At 37.6% G+C, this 25848-nt stretch overlaps 2 protein-coding genes across 11 annotated transcripts in view; one reads left to right on the plus strand and one right to left on the minus strand.

Annotated features, from left to right (window-relative positions):
* Positions 1 to 23192, minus strand: part of FIRRM (FIGNL1 interacting regulator of recombination and mitosis) — a 57420-nt gene extending 34228 nt beyond the window's left edge. For 2 of the 6 annotated variants that reach the window (XR_004249276.2, XM_032161028.2), the window contains exons 1-8: positions 23019 to 23177; positions 19305 to 19344; positions 17295 to 17383; positions 15549 to 15653; positions 14964 to 15104; positions 14032 to 14197; positions 12187 to 12271; positions 10345 to 10483 (exon numbers count right to left, since the gene is read on the minus strand). Coding sequence is in view for 4 of the 6 variants with exons in the window: in XM_032161028.2 (XP_032016919.1) it covers positions 10345 to 10483; positions 12187 to 12271; positions 14032 to 14197; positions 14964 to 15104; positions 15549 to 15653; positions 17295 to 17383; positions 19305 to 19344; positions 23019 to 23129 (876 nt within the window). In the remaining 2 variants the exon portion in view is untranslated. Of the gene's footprint in view, positions 1 to 10344; positions 10484 to 12186; positions 12272 to 14031; positions 14198 to 14963; positions 15105 to 15548; positions 15654 to 17294; positions 17384 to 19304; positions 19345 to 23018 lie in introns of those variants that run through there. The other 4 variants (XM_032161026.2, XM_032161027.2, XR_004249278.2 and 1 more) reach the window with 4 other exon arrangements.
* Positions 8271 to 25701, plus strand: METTL18 (methyltransferase 18, RPL3 N3(tau)-histidine). 5 transcript variants are annotated; one of them, XM_058442174.1, is made up of 3 exons: positions 8271 to 8306; positions 21118 to 21238; positions 24334 to 25692. In XM_058442174.1, the coding sequence occupies exon 3, from the start codon at positions 24530 to 24532 to the stop codon at positions 25655 to 25657; it is 1128 nt and encodes a 375-aa protein (XP_058298157.1). In that variant the 5' UTR covers positions 8271 to 8306; positions 21118 to 21238; positions 24334 to 24529; the 3' UTR covers positions 25658 to 25692. The 5 variants fall into 5 exon arrangements, with proteins under 5 accessions (XP_058298157.1, XP_032016929.1, XP_032016930.1 ...); XM_032161038.2 differs by lacking the exons at positions 8271 to 8306; positions 21118 to 21238 and adding an exon at positions 23272 to 23416 and having other exon boundaries at positions 24334 to 25701; XM_032161039.2 differs by lacking the exons at positions 8271 to 8306; positions 21118 to 21238 and adding an exon at positions 23272 to 23361 and having other exon boundaries at positions 24334 to 25701.
* Positions 25702 to 25848: the final 147 nt, after the last annotated feature.

The following is a 25848-nucleotide window of genomic DNA, read 5'->3' on the forward strand; positions in this document are numbered from 1 at the left end:
TGGGAGGCTGAGGCAGGCAGATCACTTGGGGTCAGTAGTTCAAGACCAGCCTGGCCAACATGGCGAAACCCTGCCTCTACTAAAAACACAAAAATTAGCCAGGCGTGGTGGCCCATGCTTGTAATCCCAGCTACTTGGGAGGCTGAGGCAAGAGAATCACTTGAACCCAGGAAGCAGAGGTTGCGGTGAGCTAAGATCATGCCATTGTACTCCAGCATGGGCAACAGAGCAAGACTCTGTCTCAAAATAAATAAATAAATAAATAAAACTGGCAAATGAAAAATCTTATAACTATTGGATCTCTTCTTCTGTGTATTTATATGTATTGTGCATGAAATAGAAAAGAGCTTTGATAACTGGTTTAAAAATAATGAACACTTAAAATATTTTGTCAGAAAAGTAAAAAGTGGAATGCCTTTTAGTTCATGTGACTAAAGTAATTTCTGGGAAATACAGTTTTAAAGATTATTGGTAAAATTAAAATATCTTCAAAATAAAGACATGTGGTTTAAATTAGGCAGGTTAGATATTAGGTTTGCTAAATGCTTTAAGGTCATAAACTGCTTCTTTCACTTTTGAAAACTGTTTAACTTTGGAGCAGATTCTAGGTAAGGCCTGGGGACATGTGGTGTTAGCCATGCCCCCTAGCTATGCTACAAAGAGTCAGACCTTATCTGCACTTCTGTTCTGTGTCCTAGGCTCCATACCTAGTACATAATTAGAATTCCTTACTTACCAAGGTTTTCCACCATAAGTAAAAGTTGCTAAGAGTTAACATTGTAACATGTAATTGAAGACTACTGAAGAAACAGTTTTACATTACAGGTATGTAAGGAAAGTGAAATGTGTTTTTGGTAAAAGATTATAAGAAAGCATGGGAATGTGGATTTTTGACCTAGATTAAAAAGGGATAGGATTGTTTTAAGTTAAATAGGATAACGCTGAAGGTTTGAGCAAGTTGTACAACATTTGTAAAAAATTAATCTTGAAAAAAAAAATCTGTGTGAACATATTGGCTAAAGTTAAAGGGGTATTATTCAGTTTTTCCATAAATTGAACACTGGAAAAAAATCACAACAGGATTTCCTGAGGGCAATAATCTACTCTTTAACAAAAATTGTAAAGAGTTGTATGTAAATGGTTTATGAGAATCTTACCTTATGGTTATACTGATTAAAATTAGAGTTTATACTGATTAAATTTTATACTGATTAAAATTAGGTTTGTCTATACAGTTTTATTAAGAATTGGAGTTAACATTAATAGGACACTAGTGCAAAGGTGAAACTTGGCTTTTTTGGTATAAAAATCATACAGGAAGCATAGTCAAATATAAAATGATGTTTGGCTTTCTTTGGGCTATATTTGTATAAATGTTACTGGCATGTGTTCCAAAATTATGGGAAACAACTATCACTCTGATATGACTTAATGTACATTATAATTGTTATATAAAATTGTTATCAGCCACAGAAGTAACCAAAATCCCCAGTCAATTATGGCTTTAACAGAGGCTGCCCTAAGGCTTTTTGTCATCCACAGACAATTGTTGTCTTGTTTTAATCAAAAGGTGATTTTTAATCAGCTACAGGACTTTGACAGGTGCTTTTCAATGCAGGTTTCTGATAACTTTGGCAATTGTGACATTAAAATAGAGGAAAGAAATTTTCAGGACTCTCATGAAGAGCTGGAGTGTTCGTGGATATCAAACAGCGCAAGTGTTAACTACATGGACTGAACTAATAGAAGACTGAAGTAATTTTTTTTTTACTTTTTGTTTAAAATGTTGCTGATCCTTTGTTTTATTTTTCAGAGTCAAGAAAACTTCTTTTGAGCTGTTTTGAGCTTTTCTTTGAGCTGTTTAACAACTGAGTAAAGTATATCGCTGTGAATAAAATTTGGAGCATATCTGTTTGTGACTTCTCCAGAATTTGGAACCTATTTGTGAATATTCTTAACTTACAGCAATATAGTTATTTGCATAAGTGCAATACGAATGTTTTCTTTTGCAACAGGACACAACTGGAGAAACTGGTTATTTTACCAAGGCTTTGGCTGGAATAGTATGCTTTCCTTTAAGGAATCAAACTTGACTTATAAAGCCAATACAGGCCCTTGGGAAAACTTGCCTCATACCTTGTTTATGCAGTACCTGTACAGGGTTCCTTACCTGTAGTAAGTAAAGAATGTCACTTTCTGACAGGCCTGGGAGCCCCAAGTTATCTTGGGACCTCAAGAGGAAAGGAATTTATCCAATTCATATTTTAAAAAGTCTTATCTGAGTTTCCTTATGAAACAGAGTTCCATCAAAGCCAATTTTAAAAAGCTCATATGAAAAATAATTATTCTTGCTGTACTTTATACAGATAATCAGGCCAAGTATAAAAAAGCAAATCAGTCTTATCATGATTTGCCTTTAGTAAAAATGGGAGACTGGAGAGAGAAAAAAAATTATGTTTCAAAAACTATGGTACACCTGTTATTAGGTGTTTTTGAGTGTTTTTCTCATCAAGTGTTTTTGAGCTTTTTTTCTGCAATTTAGACTAACCCTGCTTATTCCTGTGAACCAACCAGTGATCTCTGGCTGCTGCTCAGAAGAAACAAGAGGGATGGTAATGTGAAAATCTGGATCAGTATTCTAATTCTGGGCTCATACTGGAATCAGCTTGGATTCCAACAGTTGCCCAGTTCATGGAAAGCCTTCTTACTTAGTTTACTTGGGATAATTTTACTTATTTTGCTTTACTGTTGTGGAATATACTACTGTTGTTCTCTGTGTAGGAATATGAGATAAGCTTACTGAATGTTTTATTAACTCGAACACTTACTAATCTTCCAGATACCACCGTTTTTTGGAATTGAGAGTTATGAATGGCCCTCATCATACTGACACTTTCTGACTGATCTCCTCTCTACCCCGAATATAAGAGACCCCAATAGTTAGACAGGAATATCATCATCCCTATTCAGCCCGAAGAAGTTATAGAAGATGTCTATTTGTCCCTCTACAACCCTTAGGATTAAGGGTTCCCTTATAAAAGGGAGGAGGAAAATATGTCAGAGGTGTTTCAACCAGAGGACTCCATCTTGAGAAGGGGCTGGGTAAAATGAGGTCAAGACCTACAGGACTGCATTTCCAGGTTAGGCATCCTACGTCACAGGATGAGATGGGAGGTCAGCACAAGACAGGTCACAAAGACCTTGCTGATAAAACAGCATGCAGTAGAGAAGCTGGCCAAAACCCACCAAATCTAAGATGGTGACAAAAGTGACTTCTGGTTGTCCTCACTGCTCATTATATACTAATTATAATGCATTAGCATGATAAAAGATAATCCCATCAGTTCCATCACAGTTTACAAATACCCTGGCAACAACCAGAAGTTACCCTACATAATCTACAAAGGGGAGAAACCCTCAGTTATGGGAATTGCCCACCCCTTTCCCAGAAAGGGAATAATCTACACCTTGTTTAGCATATGAATCAGGAAATGGCCATAAAAGTGGTCAACCAGGAGACTTTGGGGTTGCTCCACCTATGGAGTAACAATTATTTATTCTTTTCTTTTTTTTTTTTGAGACAGAGTCTTGCTCTGTCACCCAGGCTGGAGTGCAGTGGCGCGATCTCAGCTCACTGCAACCTCCACCTCCTGGGTTCAAGAGATTCTCCTGCCTCAGCCTCCCGAGTAGCTGGGATTACAGGCGCCTACCACCGTGCCCAGCTAATTTTTGTATTTTTAGTAGAGACAGGGTTTTACCACGTTGGCCAGGCTGGTCTCCAACTCCTGACCTCATGATCCACCCACCTCTACCTCCCAAAGTGCTGGGATTACAGGCGTCAGCCACCGCGCCTGGCCTTATTCGTTTACTTTCTTAATAAACTTGCTTTCACTTTACAAAAAAAAAAAACAAAACTTTTCTTATATAGTGAAAACTGAAATGAACCAAGTGTGCATCATGTGGAGAACACCTAAATACAGTTGATCTTTGAACAACATGGGGTCTAGGGGTGCCAGCCCCCATGTGGTCTAAAATCCGGGTATAACTTTTGAGTCTCCCGAAACTTAACTACTAATAGCCTACCACTGAGTATAAGCCTTACTAATAAAAACAGCTGATTAACATATTTTATATGTGGTATGTATTAACACTGTCTATTTATAAGATGAATCATCTGTCTGAAACGGCAGGTAATTGCAGTTGCAGACCTCAATTTACAATATGTATCAAGGAATTCTTGGGAGCACTTCCAGGATCACTAGTGGCACTTCTTATGGGTTTACTGTATTGCATTAAAGATGATGAAAAAATATGGAGGCACCTCAAGCGATAACTTTTTACTGAGAAAAACAATGTACTTGCTGGAGAGACAAACTGCTCATGTGGGGATGGTTAGTATCACATGGCCTTGCAACACTTGAGTTCACAGTAACGGCAACAGGAAGTGGCTATGAAATTATTGCATTATATTGAATATATAGAAAATAATGGCAAAAATTGCAATTACTTTTGCACAACCTAATAGTACTACAATATGTACCACAGTTAATTTTATGCAGTTATGATTTAATACTGCATCTTTACCTTTGTTTACATTTCTCTCAACTGCATGGTACCGTGTATGGTCTCTGTGTGCTAAGTTTTGATAAATTTTAACCTTTGATAATAGATTTGTATTATTTTATGGTAATAAATGACAATTCAAAAAAATCTGCATAAGTTGACCTGTGCAGTTCAGACCTGCATTGTTCAAGGGCCAACTATAAATTTATAGTATAATCATATAAGTAAAAAATCAAATTGTAAACAATTTGCATAATGTAAAAATTAATTACACAAATTGAGTCATTCTTGTCATATCCAACTAAACCAGAGTCAACAGGCCTAGGGGAAAAGCACTCAGGGCACAAAACATTTCTCCCAAAATGTAATTCTCTGTAGGCCTGGCTGCTGAAACTGCCTGCTGTAACCGAAAACCAGTTTTATCTAAGGGCTACTGAAAAAACCTGGTGCAACTCTAAGACCAGTGTTACCCATTGCCAGCACTCACCAATCAGAGCTTGACAGCTCCCCAAATCTAGTGCCAATGGACTTTCTTGAAGAGCTATATGTAATATTTCTCCTTTTTTATAAGACCGCTAACCTTCTCTTTTTTTCTGTGGACATACCGAACAATTGGTCTGCATGAATGCTCCAAAGTGCAATTACTTCCTCCCAAATAAAACCTTTTGTTTTCAGAGATTTGTCTATTGACTCTAATGATAACATAATCCTATCATTATTTTTAAATGTGTTAAATGTTAGTTTTCTCCCACCCCCAAAATAAATCAAAACCTTTCCTGTGACTCTTTCTAGTAGACAAAAATAGGATTTCACTTTCCATGTTAGATACTTGTGTAATATGTGTGAGTTTTCTGATTATGTATTACATTTGTAAATTGATAAAACAGTGGGTAGTGCCAATAGTATGCAGGGAAGGCTATAGATTCATCTGCCTGGATTTAAGTCCTGGTCCTACTACAACTACTATATGATCTGGGGAAAGTTATTAAATCTTTCTGTGGCCCAGTTTTCTCATCTACAATGAGGCTAATACAGGATTATTGTGAGATTTAAACAGTGTCTGACATTTAAGCAACTTAGCTCAATAAATATTGGTTGTTCCACCACCCAAGTTTATAATACACACTATAATCCAAACAGCTTTAAATAGTGCTGTAAAATTAAGTCTAAATAAATTACTGTCTTTAATTTGTGAATTATTTCATATGAAAATAACATAACTTACATGTTAATTAGCTATGTTTCTTTTCCAACAGAGCAAAATCTTCATTAAACCCAATCAAAACAGAGTTGGATGGTTCACTAATGGAATATGATCCCTCATTTTGACCTTTATTAAAAATATTTGAAAATAGTCCATTTTCCTCAGCAGAAATAGAGTAGATGAAAATTCACCTTTCTTTGATCATTTTTTTTTTTTGAGATGGAGTCTCACTCTGTTGCCCAGGCTGGAGGCTGGAGTGCAGTGACACCACCTCGGCTTACTTCAACCTCCACCTCCTGGGTTCAAGTGATCCTCCTGCCTCAGCCTCCCAAGTAGCTGGGATTACAGGTGCGCACCATCACTCCTGGCTAATTTTTGTATTTTTAGTAGAGACGGGGTTTCACCATGTTGGCCAGCCTGGTCTCGAACTCCTAGCTCAAGGGATCTGCCCACCTCAGCCTCCCAAAGTGCTGGGATTACAGCCATGAGCCACCACACTCAGCCTTTTTGATTATTCTGAACATGAACTCTCTAATACAGTGCTATGCAAATTTAAAAGCACAAAGTTTAATCTATACTGACCTTAATCAGCATAGACGTCATCATATCACCATAAGAAACCTTTCCTGATTTCATCACTGGGTCCCTATCTTGTACTCCCATGAGCCAGCCAATACCCAGTCCTCCAAAGATCATACCATTCTATAATAATTACCTACTTATTTGTGTCTCAAGCTAGACTCTAAGTTGTTGAGGCCACCTACAACATTTCCTGGCACAGAATAAGCACTCTGGAAATACTTGTTAAATGACTGAATGAGTGGTGACAAACAACTTATTTGTTTGCTTACTTTAAATTTTCTCTCTCATTCAAGAGGAAATTACACAAGATTTGTTCGAAGCCTCTAGCTTTACTTCATTACTAAATAGCATACTACTAATTAAACCTAGAGTTTTATTTTTACATTTTCAAAAAGCAGGTAAATAACAGTCCCATCTTTGATTTACTCAACTGTTTAAAACAAAATTTGCATCTTAATGCCAACAAAGAAGGTGTGGGTAATATAAGCAAGGAAGACCATTTTTCAATGCTTTAAAATATGAGCACCATTCTTTCTTTCTTTGTATCTACCTATCTATCTATCTATCTATCTATCTATCTATCTATCTATCTATCTATCCATCTATCTAGACAGGCTCTCACTCTGTTGTCCAGGCTGGAGTACAGTGGCCCGATCATGGCTCACTGCAGCCTCAGTCACCTGGGCTCAATGCATCCTCCCACTCCACTCTCCCAAGTAACTAGAACTACAGGTATGTGCCACGAGGCCTGGAGAATTTTTTTATTTTTTATAGAGATGGGGGTCTCCCTGTGTTGCCCAGGCTGGTCTCGAACTCCTGGGCTCAAGTAATCCTTATGCCTTGGCCTCTCAAAAGTGCTGAGATTACAGGCACATTCTTTCTTTAATAAAACAATTAAAATACTAATAAAATTTAAATGTAACAGGCAATAAAATCTAAGTGTAGGTAACAGATATAATAGTATATGTTTATTTTCTGAATAATACAAATTTCTAAAAGCATTATATAAACATAAGTAGGAATTAGAGTGGAAATTAAATTATTTCTAAGGGTCACACAAATTTCCCTATGTTTAGAGAAAAACTAAATAACTGGGGGCTAAAGAACTATATGTTAAAACTATACATTAAAAACTCTAATAGCATATTCTCTTTTTGAAACCAATTTCAAGACTTAATTGAGAATAAATATCGATTTTAGGGGTTGTTATGGGTTGAACTGTGTCCCTCCCAAAAAGCTTTAAGTTCTAACTCCCAATACTTCAGAATGTGGCCTTATTTGGAAATAGGGTTATTGAAGACATAATTAGTTAAGATAAGGTCATACTAAAGTAAGGTATGCCCTTAATCACTATCACTGGTGTTCTTATAAAAAGATGTGAAGACACAGAAAGCCAAAGTAAGCTAAGGATTGCCAGTGACACCCAGAAGCTAAGAGAAAGATATGAAATATATTCTCCCCTAAAGCCTTCCAGAGAACATGGCCCTATTGACACACTGTGAACTTCTGCCTCTAGAAATGTGAGAGAATAAAATTCTATTGTTTTAAGCCACCTAGTTTGTGGTAACTTGTTATGGCAACCCCAGGAAATTAATACAAGGAATGATACATCACATGCTTCTATAAATAGTGTAATATTAATTAAATCTACTGGTCTTATTTTGACTTTTTTTCAAAGTGAGATGATATGGCTTGAAGATTGGTGCCCTCTCAGACACCTAACACCCAATGTGATACTATTAAGAGGTGGGGCCTTTGGGGAAGTGACTAAGTCACAAGGGCTCTGCCCTCATGAATGACGTAAGTGCCCTTACAAAAGAGGTTGAAGGGAGCTGTCTTGACCCTTGCACTAAGTGAGGATGCAGCAACAAGGGGCCATCTTTGAAGCAGAGAGCACACACTCGCCAGACACCCAATCTACTGGTGCCTTGATATTGGGCTTCCAGCTTCCAGAACTGTGAGACATAAATTTCTAATATTTATAATCCCCTACCCAGTTTAAGGGATTTTGTTATAGCAGCCTAAATGGACTAAGACACAAAGTGAAAACTGCTTGGAAAACTTCAATACTTTACTTTGATTGGTAAATAAATATTAATAGTGAACAGCAGAGGGCGTCGCTGATCAGAATTTGGAGTTAAGATTGAAGAAATTATACAGTCCACCTCAAAGCTCCATTTCAGGCAATGGACAGTAAGCAGAACTGGTCATTTATCAGTCCCAAATTTGAACAAATGAGTAAAAATATGAGAATTTTCTTGGACAGTTAAGAGAATTTAAATTTTCTGATTTCCATCTATAAGCAGTTTATATAAACTGAAAATATACTTTATGTACAGCCACCCTGGCTAAGCAGCCCCCATACTCTCTCTCTTGCCACTATAGACTATACTGTTGCCTAGGCTTTCTTCATCTTACTCCTGGTCCAGTATCTCTGTTTAATTTTCCTCTGCAAGTACTAGCTGCAAAGTCTGTGGTGTCAAGAGAAGCAAGAAGGAAACTGAAAAAGGAGGAGGTTGGGGTTGAGAATATGAATCTATAGGATAAAGGTAAAGAAGAAAACAACCTTCCTGCCATTGATATAGGATAACCAAACAAACTTATCCTTTTAGCAAGGTAACAGGAATCAGGAAGGATGCACGAATGAAGTGAGGACAAAAAAGGAAAGGGAAAAAGGAAGAAGGGATATAAGGGGAGGGGCAGGTGAGATAAAGAAGAGAAGCAAGAAGAAAAAAGTTATCCGCTTCCTAACACTACTCCTCATTTCCTTCTTACTACCTTCAGAACTTCTTTTTAAAGTTCCACCCTCCCCTAGGGTCTGTCCTTCCATATCAGCCCTGCCCTAGGAGTTGCTACCAGTTTTAGGACTTGGATGAACCCCTACAGTTTCACCCCCATAGCTGACTGGCAGAGAAGAACACAGGTACAAAGGAATTCCCTGTATCAGCTTGCAGATGTACAATAGAAGGGGCTATGTCGTTGCTATTCAAAGAAGAAATATTCAATTCATGGTCCCATTAAAATTATTACATATAGGGTGGGCGTGGTGGCTCACACCTGTAATCCCAGCACTTTGGGAGGCCAAGGCGGGTGAACCACCTGAGGTCAGGAGTTCGAGACCAGCCTGGCAAACATGGCGAAATCCCGTCTCCACTAAAAAAATTAGCCAAGCGTGGTGGCAGGCGCCTATAATCCCAGCTACTCAGGAGGCTAAGGCAGAACGATCCCTTGAACCCGTGAGGCAGAGGTTGCAGTGAGCCAAGATCGTACCACTGCACTCCAGCGTGACACAGTGAGATGCCGTCTCAAAAAAAAAAAAAATTACATGTAACTGTTAGGTCCTGAGTACTATTAATTTTATAATTTAGGACTATTATAGTTAAATAAAATCAGAAGGCTAGTCTGAAAGCAAAAGGTACTATGTATAACAGTGTTACAGGAAAATGAGTTATAATTCCCAATAATTGTACTACAAATTTTTAGAATATAATGTTTCATAAATGGGATACCAATTCAACACTTTAACTTTTCGAAATAAAAACAAACATATGAATATATCAAATTTAAAAGACTGATACATATATATACACGCATAAACATACTTGTATCCCTAAAGGTTGCAATGCATTGGTGAAGAAAAAATGCAAGATTGATTGCAACTATATCAGATCTTATATAAATATGAACAAAAGAATTTTTGTTCTCATGCAGAAAAGAATGAAAGGATTCTGAGAAGAATGCTGTGACCAACCAGTTACAATGCAAAGAGGGAGCCAGGTAGACCCCAGAGGCAATGAGAGCAGTTAGGAATCTAATGCAATGCTCTGAGTGAAAAGTAATTATGGGCTATAAATAATCCCACAGATCAAAAAAAAACCCAAATGAAATAAATTAAAATCCTCTTAAATAGACTGACCCAGACATTCAAATGAGATTTACTAACTGCCAAAGAAAATAAGAGTTGCTGTTTAAAATGCTATTAGCCCAAATTTTACCTGTGCATCTGACTGTGTCATCTGCTCAGCTAACTGTAAACAAGAATGGAAGGAGAAAAGAATGTCTTCACACAAGCTAGTAATTATATCTTTGTGTTTCAACTGGCTTTTTATTATGGACTGGTGCTTAAGGCTCTGCCTAAATGAATAAAAAGAAAAGAATACAATCACCACAAGTAACACATCAAGTAACTTAGGACCACTAACAATATCTACCTTATAGAACATTTAAAAAAAAATCACAAAGCATCATATATCACATAATATAACTAAGATGTGCCTAGTTTACCTCTGAAGCAGTTATATTTGTTTAAATAAGTTGCTAATTTTTTCTCTGTGTAAAATATTGAATTCTTACTATGTACGAGGCATTCTACTAGGACCTGGAGACAAAGGGGTCAAACAAATGGGAACAATCTCTGCCTTACCTGCATGAAACTTGTGGTCTAGCATGACAGAGAACGTTAAATAATTTTAAGAATAATTAATTAGGGCTATGATTTGTCAAATGACAGAGTCTAAGGTGCTGCAATAGAGAGACCTAATCTAACTTATTCTTAGGGTAAGGATATCAATCTAACTTATTCTTAGGGTAAGGATATCAAAGAATGTTATCATGAAGATATAACTCTTAAGCTGAGAACTGAAAGACAGTAAGCAGGAGTTAGCAAGGTATACAATAGGAGAGAGAAGCATCCTAGGCAGATGGAAAAACCACGAAAAGGCTCTGGGACAGAAGAGTTTGGTATGTTTGAGGAACTAAAAGCAGGGAGAGCGGCATGAGACAGGCTGGTGAAGGAGGCAGCGTCCACAGAGGATTAGGTTGTTATTCTTAGTAAAATGGGATAGACTTTAAGCAATAGAGTGACATGATCTGATTTACTTTTTAAAAGATCATTCTGCTGGGCAGAAAATGAACTGGAAGAGGGTAAGAGTGTAAGATAATCAGTGATGATGATAGTGATGTGACTAATTCCTTGAGCATTAACTATGTGTCATGTACATTTCTAAGCATTTCACAGTGATGAACTCAATTCTCACTATAACCCTGTCAAGAAGTTGCTATTATTATTTCCATTTTCAGATAAGCAAACTAACATTCAGAGAAATTAACCAAATAGCCCAAGGACTAAATGATTTCAATCAGAAGGACTAAATGATTTCAAGAATGGATTTAAGCACATGTGATACAGCTCCCAGGCAACACTCTTAACCACTGAATGGCAACTTAATGTCCTGGTAGTACAAGAAAAGCACCTAAGACCTGAAAATACACTGACCTTTAATGTTTTATGTATGTGTATAAAGTAGATATTCTTAACCATTTTTACATCTCAACCACATCTCCTCTCACCCCTAAGAATCTGAAGAATGCTATGGGCACTATCCCTGGTGACCCTTTAAATGCTTCAGTTTCAGAAAGCTAAAATTACTGTATAAATGGAATTAGGCATGAACAACTTAAAAGTACCTAATCAAAAGATTATATTCAGTTTTAATTATAGTTATCAATTTATCTAATCCTAGAAATAAGATACTTGATAGCTGGTTAAACAACAGTAGCAGCAGGAAAGTGGTTAAGTTCTAGTCTGGCCCATGGCCCACTATTTCTGAAGTACTAGCTAACTAGGAAGAACACTTTTTTTAATTTTAGAGGCCACAAGGTAAAGAAGTCCAATTTGACTTGAGAGCTACCTGTAGAATATCTGGATTATCAGACAGCAGTGTCAGTGAACATTAAATTCACACAAAATGTTTCAAATGCAATCTAAAGAAACACGAACAATTAAGATTGGGGAATATGGAAAACATTTTCTAAAAAGTAAAAAATAACATACTTACTTAATTATAAACTTCCAAGTATTGGCATGAAATGCATGGTCCATACTGGAAATAACAGAGCAGATATCCAATAAAGAATGAATAACTGCAAAGAAAGATAACAGAACTTTTAAGACATCCAAATGTCATGGGGGTGAGTTTCTCCTATAATTAAAACTATCTACTGAACAATTTCAACATTTGATTGAATTAAAATACGTAACACAATTTGGAAATAGTTGTGTCAAAAGAATTATTTAAACTAAGTGTCACACTTGTTAACGGTTTTTATAAATATTGAATATTAACTTCTGAAGTTTATACCTACCAGATGACCTAAATAAAACTAAAACTGTTTAGTGGAATAAAAGCTGTACCCTATTATAACTGAAATATTCTACAGACATAATTCCAATCCAAAATGACAAAACAAATTGCTAAGGAAAGAAAATCTAAAAAGGAAGAATTCTAATTAATTTCCATGGTATTCATGCAAGGCTTTTACTTAGCCTGTGGTAGATTATTTATAAAAATGGCCACAATGACTTCCCTTTGTGAATCCACACTTTTCCACAATGACTCTGGGCTAAACGCTATGACCTGCTGTGGCCCGGGGGACAATAATAAAATTAAGGCAAGCAGAAACTTGAAAAGTGCTAGCATACAGCGACCTGCTCACTCTTTTGCTACTCTTAGAAACCCTGAAACCACTACCATCAACTATCTGAGATGGGGTGAGCCTGCTGGATGATGCACATGGCTTTCTCAAGTACTTCTGCCTCTGCCAACAGCCAGATGTGAATGAAGTCACTGAAGTCACATGGGTGAGCTAGTGCCCCAGGTGGATCACAGAAAGTTGTCTCAGGGCATCCCACCCTAAACTGCAGACTCACAGAATCATGAACAAATAAATAGTGAATAAATAGATTTTGAGGTGGTGTGTTGCAGAGCAACAGGTGCCTGATACACTGCACAAAACCAACTTACTCTCTTTATACCAAAGTTTTGAATGCAAACTTTGCCTTTATATTGTTTTTCAAACTCTTGGTCATAATCCATTAATGAGTGATAAAATCAATGAAGTGTGTTACAACCAGCAATTCTTTAAAAATAAACTAGTATTGGCCAGGCACGGTGGCTCATGCCTGTAATCCCAGCACTTTGGGAGGCTGAGGCAGGTGGATTACCTGAGGTCAGGAGTTCAAGACCAGCCTGGCCAACATGGTGAAACCCCGTCTCTACTAAAAATATAAAAATTAGCCAGGTGTGGTGGTGGACCCCTATAATCCCAGCTACTCATGAGGCTGAGGCAGGAGAATCGCTTGAGTCCGGGAGGCGAGGTTGCAGTGAGCCGAGATTGTGCCACTGCACTCCAGCCTGGGCGACAGAGTGAGACTCTGTCTCAAAAAAATAGAATAAAATAAAAATAAACTAGTATAAAGTGCATCACATGTAAAATGAGATATTTCATTATAATATGTATACGAGAATAGACATATTTACATACACATATGCACGTATTTATATGTATTCTGGAAGGAAATATAAACTGCATCTCAGTATCAGTTATGGTTAAAAAAATGTGAAAGTTATTGTCTCTGAATATGGACAACTTCAGAGATTATAAAGTTATATAAGTTAATCATTGTGGAGAAATTACAGTAACTAAATGCGCAAATCTAGGTTAAGGTACCCAAAATAAATTTTACAAATTCCAAATTTAAAGATTAAAAATTTATTTGGTAAGATTTAAATCAATTTTAATGCATAATTAGTAAGAAAATAACACGAATCATTACGAGACAATTTTAACTGATACATGATTTATAGTCACCGTATACTAAGCAGAAAGTTTTCTTCACTCACCTATTACCATATTCAAAATATCATCATTGTTATCTACTAAAGGGTCCATGCAAACCATGTCCAGCAGTTCCATCAGCTGCTTTTGAAGTGAATAGGCCTCCTTGAAAAGAGCCTGGAGAAGGTCTGAAACTAGGTGTAAACACCCAGAATACACAGATTCACTATTCTGATTACAGATAAATAAAAATGAGAGAAAAAATAAATCATAAAAAGCTCAAGAGCCAAATTTACTTTAATTCATACTATTAGAGATCATAAATTTACCGAATCACATATTCATTCATTATTTAGTGAACATCCATTAAATATAGTGTGCTTCAAGAGATGCAAGCATGTATAAAATATTATTTCTGATTTCCATGATCTTGCAAATATATAACTAAAAAAGGGTAACATTAGGCCAGGTGCATGACATTTTTAGCATCCTATCAGCAAAGAGAGGTATTAATTAACTAATGATTTTCATTCGCCCAACAAATAGCAATATTAAAACTGTCTGTGCCCCATAAATTCTAGGCAAGCTTTTGTGCCTCAAGGCTATCTTTGGCATGTAGAGATGGACTAAATAAGGATTAACTTCCCTTTATAAAAGGAAGTTCTGACATCTAATAATAATGGTAATTGAATATTGATCAATGCAACATGACATAACTATTTCAGGATCCCTATGTCTGTCTCAACACAAATTCTTAAAACTTCTTTCTTCATAGCAGGAAAATAAGATAAAACTAAAAAACCCCAAAAAGCCACTTTTTATGACTTCCTTAAAACCACTTTTTTTGAAACAATTATTTACTAACATGTTCTTTATTCTATGGAAAAGTCTATCTCAATATAGACTAAAATGTAAAATCTTATACAAACATTATTTTACTCAGCCCCTATGCACATTGATTATATACCATTCAAAGTATAATTAGAGTTTTACTCACCTTACAATGCACAAATGTGCTTTTAATTATATGAAGGACTGAGGAGGGGAGACTCTGAATATTTTCCAACATGATGGATTCCTGTGTGGCACAGACATGCTGAACACATCCTGTAAGAGCTCCTAAGAGCTGCACCATCGTCTGTGAATAAGGAAGGAAATTTCATTCAGAATATATTTTTTGTGCACTGAAAAGGTATTAGTCAGTATGCTAGGTGCTACAAATACAACAGTGAACAAAACACAGTCTGTTCCTCTTTTCACAGAACTTTAGTCTATCAGAACTACAAATACTGGAACAACTGTCTAGCCATTTAGAATCCTAACACAAACTTCAAAACACATGGCAGGTGTTCTACACATATCCCTTGAAAATACAGGTAGGGTCAGCTAGCTTGATGACTTGTCTTCTTATAAGAGTTTATTATTCAGAATTCATGTTTCTATATTCACGTCTTTAATTCTATAAATTTAATTCCAACATTAGGCCATTACATAAGAATACATGGCTAATCAGTATCAGTATAAAAATTTTGACATTCTTTAAGCTCCCTCTCTCTCCTGTTTTCTAATACATTTGACTTACTTGTAAAATATTCCTTAGAGTGGTCTGGATTTCCAAATTTTGGCTTGACAGTCCTCTGGCTTGACTGGTTAATTCATACATCATGTCATCAAATAATTTCACAGTCTGTAAAAACAAATCAAGTAATAAACAGGAATAAGAGAAATCACTAGAAAAGACAAGACAAAACTTTACAGAGAAAACACAATACGATAATTTGATTTTGCACTAGTAACATCCACGGGCTATCATCTAGCTTAACAATTGTACCTAATTAAGCACAAAATATAGAGAAAAGGTATTTTTACAATATAATCCCCCCAAAAGCCTCAAACAGAAATTTATTTTCCATTTCTATGGTTTGAATCTATTTAATAGCATCAATTTTTTTAAAAAATCACTCAAAGTTCATGTTTTAGAGATGCAAAAAATAAAAGTATTACTTTTGCACAATAAGTTTGACTGTCTTGAAGAATCCACATTCATACAGTCATTTACAAGGGTATTTTCTGGAAGGAATTTGCACTGAATCGCCTATTCACCACTCACTTATTTTCTAACCAGTTTCCTTTTGACCCAATTCAAGCTAACCTTCCCGAATTAAGGGTACAGAATTACAAACAAGCTTTTTGTCTGTGAAAAGTTAGCCACCCTAGATCTTAATACTTGGATCTTTCTAACAATTTAAATGACCTAAACATTACAAGAATAGCAACATAGTCAACAATACAATGTAGTTAAAGAAAATACTGTTTCCCATAGGCCTGTTAACACTCAACATCCATTTTCATCTATATAACAGTTGAATCTTTTTCTGGTGGTCAAGAACAAATTCTAAGAAATATTTCAGATAGAGAATCATCAAGTGACTATGAGTACAAGAAATTTGAAAGATTAGGTTTAAAAGCTAAAGTTAGAAACCCATTTCAATATGAGATTAATTACAAATAATGTTTCATTTTGGCACCAAAGTATCTTTAGTTCCCTCCATTTAAAACAAAAAAAGTATGCTTGTGCTTTTCAGAGAAAACATACACCATATATATCTAAAAAGTAATAATGTATTCCGCGAATTTAATGTTTTCTCTCAGTTACTTGATTTTGCCAATATTCCAGCTTTTTTTTTTTTTTTTTTTGAATTGAGGGTTTCACTCTGTCACCCAGGCTGGAGTACAGTGGCTTTAAAATACAAGAGCATTTAAAATTGACTACAAATAATTTAAATTCAGTTAGTAAAAGAACCATACAATCCGAAAATATAATTTTTTCTTTTTTTTTTTTTTTTTTTTTTTTGAGATGGAGCATTGCTCTTATTGCCCAGGCTGGAGTGCAATGGCACGATCTTGACTCAGTGCAACCTCCACCTCCCATGTTCAAGCAATTCTCCTGTGTCAGCCTCCCTAGTAGCTGGGATTACAGGCACCCGCCACCACGTCCAGCTAATTTTTTGTACTTTGAGTAGAGACGAGGTTTCATCATGTTGACCATGGGTGGTCTCGAACTCCTGACCTCAGATGATCTGCCCACCTCAGCCTCCCAAAGTGCAGGGATTACAGGCATGAGCCCCCGTGCCTGGCCTATAACAGTTTTTAACTGCCTAATGATCACACTAACACCATTATAGTCTCACATGAGATCTAGTTACTCCTTATTTTTATTTTGAATATATTTGATATATTAGAAAAACAGAGCCATAATTAATAATAAATTATCTAAGACTGAGGCTAGATTCCTTATAACATGTATTTTCAGGTAATAGTATTATACCTTTGGTAACACTTGTGAAAAGAAAGTCTGTTCCAATGTCAGGTGGTTCATATGAGGTAAAAACATTTCTACAATAATTTTCAAAATTTCTGTAAAGCAAATAACATTTTATAAAAATATTGTCATGTCAGTCAACAAAGGCCACTGTCTTTTATTAAATGCAAGAATACTACCAATCTAAAGCTTGATACACTTTCCAAATACCACATTCTATATAGATAAACTATTAAGTAATAGCCAAAAAAAAAAAGAGAGAAAGGAAACAACCTACATATCCAACAATTGTGGACCAGTTAAATAGGTGTGTGTACATCTATTGAATAGGATCTGCCATCATTAAAATGACATTTTAAAACATGAAAAATGTTCACAATGTAGTTAAACAAAAAGTTTCCAAAATATAACACCAATTTTAATATAGATAAACATGTACAAAGAATGATGGATAGGCTGGCAGGAATATACGGAAATGAGATGAGACTGTTCTCATCAAAATCTTAAACATTTCAGATTAGATGTTTTGTAATCTTTTCTGTTTTTCTATATGTTTCATATTTTCCACAATGAACATGAATCACTTCTATACTCAAGATAAAAAAATAATTTACTTAAAAAAAATTAGGCCATGCATGGTGGCTCACGCCTGTAATCCCAACACTTTGGATGGCTGAGGCAGGAGGATTGCCTGAGCCCAGGAGTTAAAGACCAACCTGGGTAACATGACAAGACCTCATGTCTACCAAAAAATAAATATATAAATAGAAAATTAGCCAGACATGGTAGCACACACCTGTGGTCTCAGGTACTTGGAAGGCTGAGGTGAGAGGACTGCTTGAGCCTGGGAGATGGAGGCTGCAGTGAGCTATGTCCGCACCACTACACTCCAGTTTTGGTGACAAAGCAAGACCCTGTCCCCCAAAACAAACAAACAAAAATATAGGCTAAGCATCATGGCTCAGACCTGTAATCCCAGCACTTTAGAAAATGGAGGCAGGAGAATAGCTTGAACCCAGGAGTTCAGGCTGCAGTGAGCTATGATCACACTACTGCTCTCCAGCCTGGGCAACAGAGTGAGATCTTGTCTCGAAAACAAAACAAAACAAACTTTGGGGCCAGGCTCAGTGGCTCATGCCTGTTATCCCGGCACTTATGGAGGCCGAGGCAGGAGGATCACTTGAGCTCAGGAGTTTTGAGACCAGCCTGGCCAACATGATGAAACCCCATCTCTACTAAAAATACAAAAATTAGCCAAGTGTGGTGAAGCATGCCTGTAATCCCAGCTACTTGGGAGACTGAGGCAGGAGAATCACCTGAACCTGGAAGGTGGAGGTTGCAGTGAGCAAAGATTACACCACTGCACTCCAACCTGGGTGACAAGACGAGACTCCAACAAAAACAAAGGAAAAAAAAATTAGGTCCCGTTACACAACGTAGATTCAAATTATAAATGAATATTCCACAACCAAGTGAACTCTAAATAGAAAAGCTAACTCAAAATATGAGTAAACTGAGCAGTCTAGTCTTAACTCTCTTCTGACTAGAAGAATAAATCTCACCAAGTGAGACTGATGAAGGCATGAAAATGAGAAAGTCAACTTCCTCCAAATGATAAATTTGTTATCACCTAGACAATCAGCTTTCGGCAATTTAGAAAGCATCTTCTAAATGACACTAAACATGTTAGAGGCTGATAGTTATTCAGTAGACAGCAAATCATGTTTTATATAGGTCTAATCGTAACAACTAACGTTTAATATTTACAATTTGTTTATACATACATCATCAACAAAACACTTTTGGTATTTATCCAAAATGTAATTTAAAACTTTTAAGTGCTGGAATTTGAAGGAATTTGTTCATTTCAAGTAACTGAAGGTTATAAAGGCTGTAACACAGAGAACAGTTACATTTCAAGGGAATACAAAACTGTAAGGACACATCCACTGAGGTATGTGGGGACTCAGACCTTAACATCAAAGTAAATCATACAGTTAAAACGATTTTACTTACGAATATGCTCAATCCAACTGTCAGAATGTTGAGACGATGAGTAGGATAATTAAGGAAGATACTAGTATCATAGTAATAGGGTATTCATTACTCAGAACAAACTTAAAAAAAAAAACCCTTTTGAAATTTAAGCAATGACCCATAAGAGATTGGAACTGGACTCAGATTACTGGCTTAATTTTGCTTTTAAAAACTTAAGATTTATTAGGTAAACAGTATTGTGAAAATACATTAAAGAAATATTTTGAAAATTGCCCAGGGACAAACTTGCCTTTCAAACTATGCATAGTCATGAAATATTTTTGACAGATGAGAAACAGTGCTACAATAATCCACAGATTTATGATTTACTTATTTTTTTTTAGAGAGAGGGTCTCGCAAAGGGCCGGGCGGGGTGGCTCACGCCTGTAATCCCAGCACTTTGGGAGACCTAGACGGGCAGAACAAGAGGTCAGGAGTTCAAGACCAGACTGACCAATATGGTGAAACCCCGTCTCTACTAAAAATACAAAAAAATTAGCTGCGCATGGTGGCGCATGCCTGTAATCCCAGCTGCTCAGGAGGCTGAGGCAGGAGAATCACTTGAACCTGTGAGGCAGAGGTTGCAGTGAGCCAAGATTGCGCCATTGCATTCCAGCATAGGCGAGACTCTGTCTCAAAAAAAAAAAAAAAGAGAGACGGTCTTGCTGTCACCCAGGATGGAGGGTGGTGACATGATCACACCTCACTGCAGCCTCAAGCTCCTGGGCTAAAGTGATCCTCCCATACCAGCCTCTCAAGGAACTGGGATTAGAGATGCACACCACTATGCCCAGTTTGTACTTCCGATTTCTATTACAAGAAATTCCTCTTTCCTTAACATTTCTATAGTACTTAATTTATACCTAAGTCACTCATCACCTTCTATCTTATTTTCATATTACTTACATACCTATCTTACCAACCTTATTTGACTGAAATTCTTCTGCACATAGCAGCTTACGAATACATGACAATAAATTCTTCATATACACACCATCAAGAATAACTGTTAGAAATGTTGTACTGTAACAGCACTGTAAGAATCATCAAAGAATGTCAATAAGAAAAATGAATAACCTGGCCGGGCACAGTGGCTCACGCCTGTAGTCCCAGCACTTTGGGAGGCCGAGGCAGGCGGATCACGAGGTCAGGAGTTCGAGACCAGCCTGGCCAACATGGTGAAACCCTGTCTCTACTAAAGATACAAAAAATTAGCCGGGCATGGTGGCACGTGCCTGTAATCTCAGCTACTCGGGAGGCTGAGGAAGGAGAATCGCTTGAACCTGCTTGCTGTGAGCTGAGACTGCACCACTGCACTCCAGCCTGGGTGACAGGGTGAGACTCCATCTCAAAAAAAAAAAAAAAACCCATAATCCTACCACACTAATACAAGAATTCATTCCTCTTCTGAAATCGTATTTTCCACATATATTTTTTACAGCAGCAATCAAAATGAGGTCATCATTAACTCAAATTTGAGTTCAGTAGGGTAGAATCGGCCTCATGAAAAAATTTCAGTAAAGCTCAAATAATTACTAGCTGTTCCAAAATTAGTTATGATTATGCAAACATGCAGGTAAGGCCTGGAAAATATTACGTAAAATGCAAAACATGAAAATGATTTTGGGGGGTAATGGCATTGTAGATTTATTGCAAATTTTTCATTTGTTAAAATAGTGAGGCTAAAATACTACCATAAGCTGAAAAAAAAAGTATTGTCTAATTAGACTCACAAGTATTTTTAAAACATGAAATATTTTTAGCCCTTTAACCAATGCTTACTATGTGTCAGGCACTGTTCTAGGTGCTGAGGATAACGCTGTGAAGAAAATCAACATCCTGCCTTTATGAACTTTGCAACATAATGTGTAGAAGTGGAAAATATACAAAGCAAACAAGCATTTCTTTTAACGGTAATGTGCTTTTTAGAAAACTGAACAGGCCAATGTGATACAAGTGTAAGACTGGGTTTGGGGGAACTGCCTCAGATTGAAGGCTCTGAAAAAGCCCCTCTAAGGAAGTGACATTTGGGCCAAGACATAAACATGAAATATGCAAAAGGCTGAGAAAACAAATCAGGCTGAGCAAAAAGATCTTGAGGTAGGTGAGCCTAATGTATTCATGAACGGAGTGTAGTTAACTAAGTATGCGAGAAGGGCAAGGCTTAGATCACCTGGAGCCTTGAAGGTAAAGTGGTTTAAAAAGGGAAATGACGAGATCTGTATTTTTCCCCTCTTAACTTTTTTGGAATAATGAACTATGAGTAGAAACAAGGAAACTATTAATACTCCAAGTGAGAGGTGCTAAGGGTTTGGAATCAGAGCGATAGCAATGAGGATGGAGATAAACGGATTGATTCAAGACATAGTTTGGAATCAGAAACAATAGAACTTACTGATCGGGTGTGTGAGAGAGTATTCAAGGTTTCAGTCTGTGAAACCATTTACTCAGACGAAGAAAACTAGAGGAAGTTTGGGCTTTTTTGAATATGTCGTTTGAAGTGCAAAGCTAGGTGGGAATGTTGACTTTCAACTTAATGGTCTCTCTATAAGCTTGTGGGGAAGAAGAGGAATCACGTTCCCTGTCTCTGTTCTCCCAAAGCCTAACACCATGTCTCACACACATTATGCATGCAGTTTTAAGTGTTTTTGAATGTTTTGAGGGTGGCTATTTGTTTTCAAGTTGAAACTCTTTGAAGATGGCAATTCTGTATCTACACAAAAACTAAAAAAGGGGGCTTTGGCACCTTCTGAGATTTTGCTAATGTCTAGGTGAATGACTTCTATGTGATTATATGGGGCTTCAGCTGCACAATATTTGTGCAGTATTGAGATTCTCTCCAAGTGAAGGTTACTTTTTTCTTTTGAGTGTAATTGTATAAAGCTGGGCTCAAATGTTGTGAAAAAGATACATCTACATATGGTTTACCATGAAAGGCTAGGATTCTAGGCACATTTACAACCACAAAGGCATGAGACCAATCAAGAATGTGCTGCACCCGGACGAAGAAGACGCTAAGCGCCTCAAATCCAACAGCTGAAAGCCAACAAGCGGAAGCAACTCTTTCAGAAAGACTCCAGCCTGGACGAGAGGAGTGAGAACTTGTCAAAAAAAAAAAAAAAAGAAAGAAGAAAAAGAGGTCTGAGAGGGGAAGGAGGAAAATCATTTTTATTTACTGAACATCTTTTAAAGATTTCACACCATAGAACTAGCTCCTTTAATTCTCATAACGCTAAGAAAGGCCTTATTCATATTCACCACCCCTTTTACGGGAGACAAAAGCTGAGTATCTCGCTTCACCTCAAACTATTAAGAGCCAGAGCTATCCTCATACCGCAGGTCTCAGTCCTTCCCTCCCCCATTACCCACTAGCAGAAGTATTTACACTTAATTGCAAGCAACTAGTACAGAAAAACTCAAAGAAAGAATGGAAGAAAACGCCACATCCACTGCTAAAACCTTGGGTCAGAACACGTCCGCGAGCCTTTCCAGGGCCAAAGCCTCAGATCTACCACGGTTGTCGCTTCCCCTCCAGTCCCTCGCTTTTCATCCCACTCATTGACAAAGAAAAGAGGGGGTTCAGGCCGCGGTAATATAACCCAGCCTGACGGTGGGTCTGAAGGGACAGAAGAGAAAGGTTCGCGACCCGCCCACACCCGTCTCTAGGTAGAAGTGACAACCAAGGAAGGATATGAGGAGTCGCGGCAGGACGGACGGCAGTTCCCGGCGGCATAGCTCCTCTGGCCAGCTACTTAATTCTTCCAGGGGAACCGCGCTAGCTGGGACCGCGCGTTCCTGAGACATACTTTCGTCAAACAGGAGAGCTTCAAACCAGTCCCGCCAAAGCCGAGACCGGAAACTCGCAGTCCCGCCAACCCTTGCGCGCTCTCCGCCGGCTCCAAAACCATAGAGAGGAGGACGGCTGGTTTCTTGGTGAGCCCGGGTCTCTAAGGCCGGAAAGAACGTCGGGTTTCTCTAGCCCCTGGAGGACTCGACTCACTGGTGCGCGATTTAGGTCCGGAGGAGGCGTCATGAGGTGAGCTTTTTCAGACGCGCGATCCCAGGACACGTCGGGAAGCTAGCATCCCCAGGTCTGGATCACTGTAAACATTACATTCAAATGGGGAGGTGAGGGCCAGAAGTCCCCACTTCTGGAGTCGGATTTGTTCTGGGACCTGCAGCCGGAAGTGACTCCAAGCCTTGCAGCTTGGTGGGAGACAAAAGAGGCGCGTTCCTAGCCACGGGACTGGGTGACCCGCCTCTCCCCCAAATTGTAAATCTTGTGTAAAGGGAACAAAGATCCCACTTGCCAGAACTGTGAAAATTGAGGCAGATAGTATAGTGTCTAGCGCAGTAGATAGAAGATTCTCGATAAAGTTGCTTCTTATTTCTACAGGTCTCTCCAAACTACTGCAGTGCCCTAGTTTGCGTTTGCTCTGCCACCAAATTAGTCTTTACTAATTATTGCCAAATTACCCCCACTTCCATACACTTAGGGCTGCTGTTCTCGACTAAATGTTTGGAGTGAAGTCTTGGATGAATTTACACACACCAGGCCATACCTATGCATGTTTCTAAAGGGACGCTCACTTACCAAAATAAGATACTGCACGTCTTTTGTAAAAGACAGAAGTGAAGTTATTCTGGAAGCTTAGGGGGTGAATATGATTGGACACAATCAAGACAGCTGAAAGAGAGCAAGTAGCTAGGCTGTCCTGTCTGAATATCTTGGACTTTATGTTTGTCCAGGTGGTGGTGGTGGTTGTTGCTGCTGCTGTTGTTCTTCTGTTTGTTTTTATAGTTGATTTTCTTCTCCCACTTTTGAACCCTTAAGGTGTGTATGAGTGTCCAAATCTCTTATCTCTCTCTCTTCCCCACGACTTTTTAAGAAAAGGCAGCTGTATAGTGGGACGGGGAGGGGTGGGGGTGGCTGTTTAATATTACACTTTAGTGAAATGTGCCATTTTGCTTTAATCATCATTTTCTTTTTTTTTTTTTTTCTTTCCAGAGCTGCATGGAAAGAGGACCAAAGACGTCTAAAAAGTCATTTGGAAATATCTCTAAATATTTGTTACCATGTATAAGCTGCTAAAGAGAAATTGGGCCCAACAAAACTAATTGAATAATTAAGGCAGGTTTGTGTGTATCATCAAATTCTATCCAGAAGTTGAAGAATCTGAATTTAAAGATTGTGTGCATTTAATATGAGGATGACCTTTCAGTTTAATTTCACTATAGAAGACCATCTGGAAAATGAATTAACACCCACTGGAGATGGAGCTTTGACCCTGGATTCCTCAAAAGAGCTGTCAGTCTTAGAAAGTCAAAAAGGAGAAGAGAGGGACAGAAAATGTTCTGCAGAACAATTTGACTTGCCTCAGGATCACTTGTGGGAACATAAGTCAATGGAAAATGCAGCTCCCTCTCAAGACACAGACAGTCCACTCAGTGCAGCCAACAGTTCAAGTACCTTGGAGCCACATGGAAGACAGCCCTCCTTGAGAGCTGCAAAAGAACATGCTATGCCTAAAGATTTAAAGAAGATGTTAGAAAATAAAGTCATAGAAACATTACCAGGTTTCCAGCATGTTAACTTATCAGTAGTGAAAACCATCCTGTTGAAAGAGAACTTCCGTGGAGAAAACATAGTTGCAAAAAGCTTTTCTTCTCACTCTGATCTGATTACAGGTGTTTATGAAGGAGGCTTAAAAATCTGGGAATGTACCTTTGACCTCCTGGCTTATTTCACAAAGGCCAAAGTGAAATTTGCTGGGAAAAAAGTCTTGGATCTTGGTTGTGGATCAGGTTTACTGGGTATAACTGCATTCAAGGGAGGGGCCAAAGAAATTCACTTTCAAGATTATAACAGTATGGTGATTGATGAAGTAACATTACCTAATGTAGTAGCTAACTCCACTTTGGAAGATGAAGAAAATGATGTAAATGAGCCAGATGTGAAAAGATGCAGGAAGCCAAAAGTAACACAAGAACTATATAAATGCCGATTTTTTTCTGGTGAATGGTCTGAGTTTTGTAAGCTTGTACTAAGCAGTGAAAAACTTTTTGTAAAATATGATCTCATTCTCACCTCAGAAACCATTTACAACCCAGATTATTATAGTAATTTGCACCAGACTTTCCTTAGACTGTTAAGTAAAAATGGGCGTGTACTTTTGGCCAGCAAAGCACATTATTTTGGTGTAGGTGGAGGTGTTCATCTCTTTCAGAAGTTTGTAGAAGAAAGAGATGTTTTTAAGACCAGAATACTCAAAATAATTGATGAAGGATTAAAGAGGTTCATAATGGAAATAACGTTTAAGTCTCTTGGTTAACGTTCACTGCGTATCCAAAATGAAATAAACAGAAGGACCAAAAATTTGAGTGTTTGATTTCTGTTTTGCTATTATTTTTTCTGAAATTTTGATGTTGTTTGTTTAGTTTCGTTTATCCAAATCATAAGTGAGCTATGTTACCAATCTTGTACTCACTAGGTGAAACTGAGAGAGTATCCTTGTGCATTTGA

The sequence above is a fragment of the Hylobates moloch genome, unplaced genomic scaffold (genome assembly GCF_009828535.3).
Source record: "Hylobates moloch isolate HMO894 unplaced genomic scaffold, HMol_V3 SCAFFOLD_8, whole genome shotgun sequence".
NCBI classification, from domain to species: Eukaryota; Metazoa; Chordata; class Mammalia; order Primates; family Hylobatidae; genus Hylobates; species Hylobates moloch.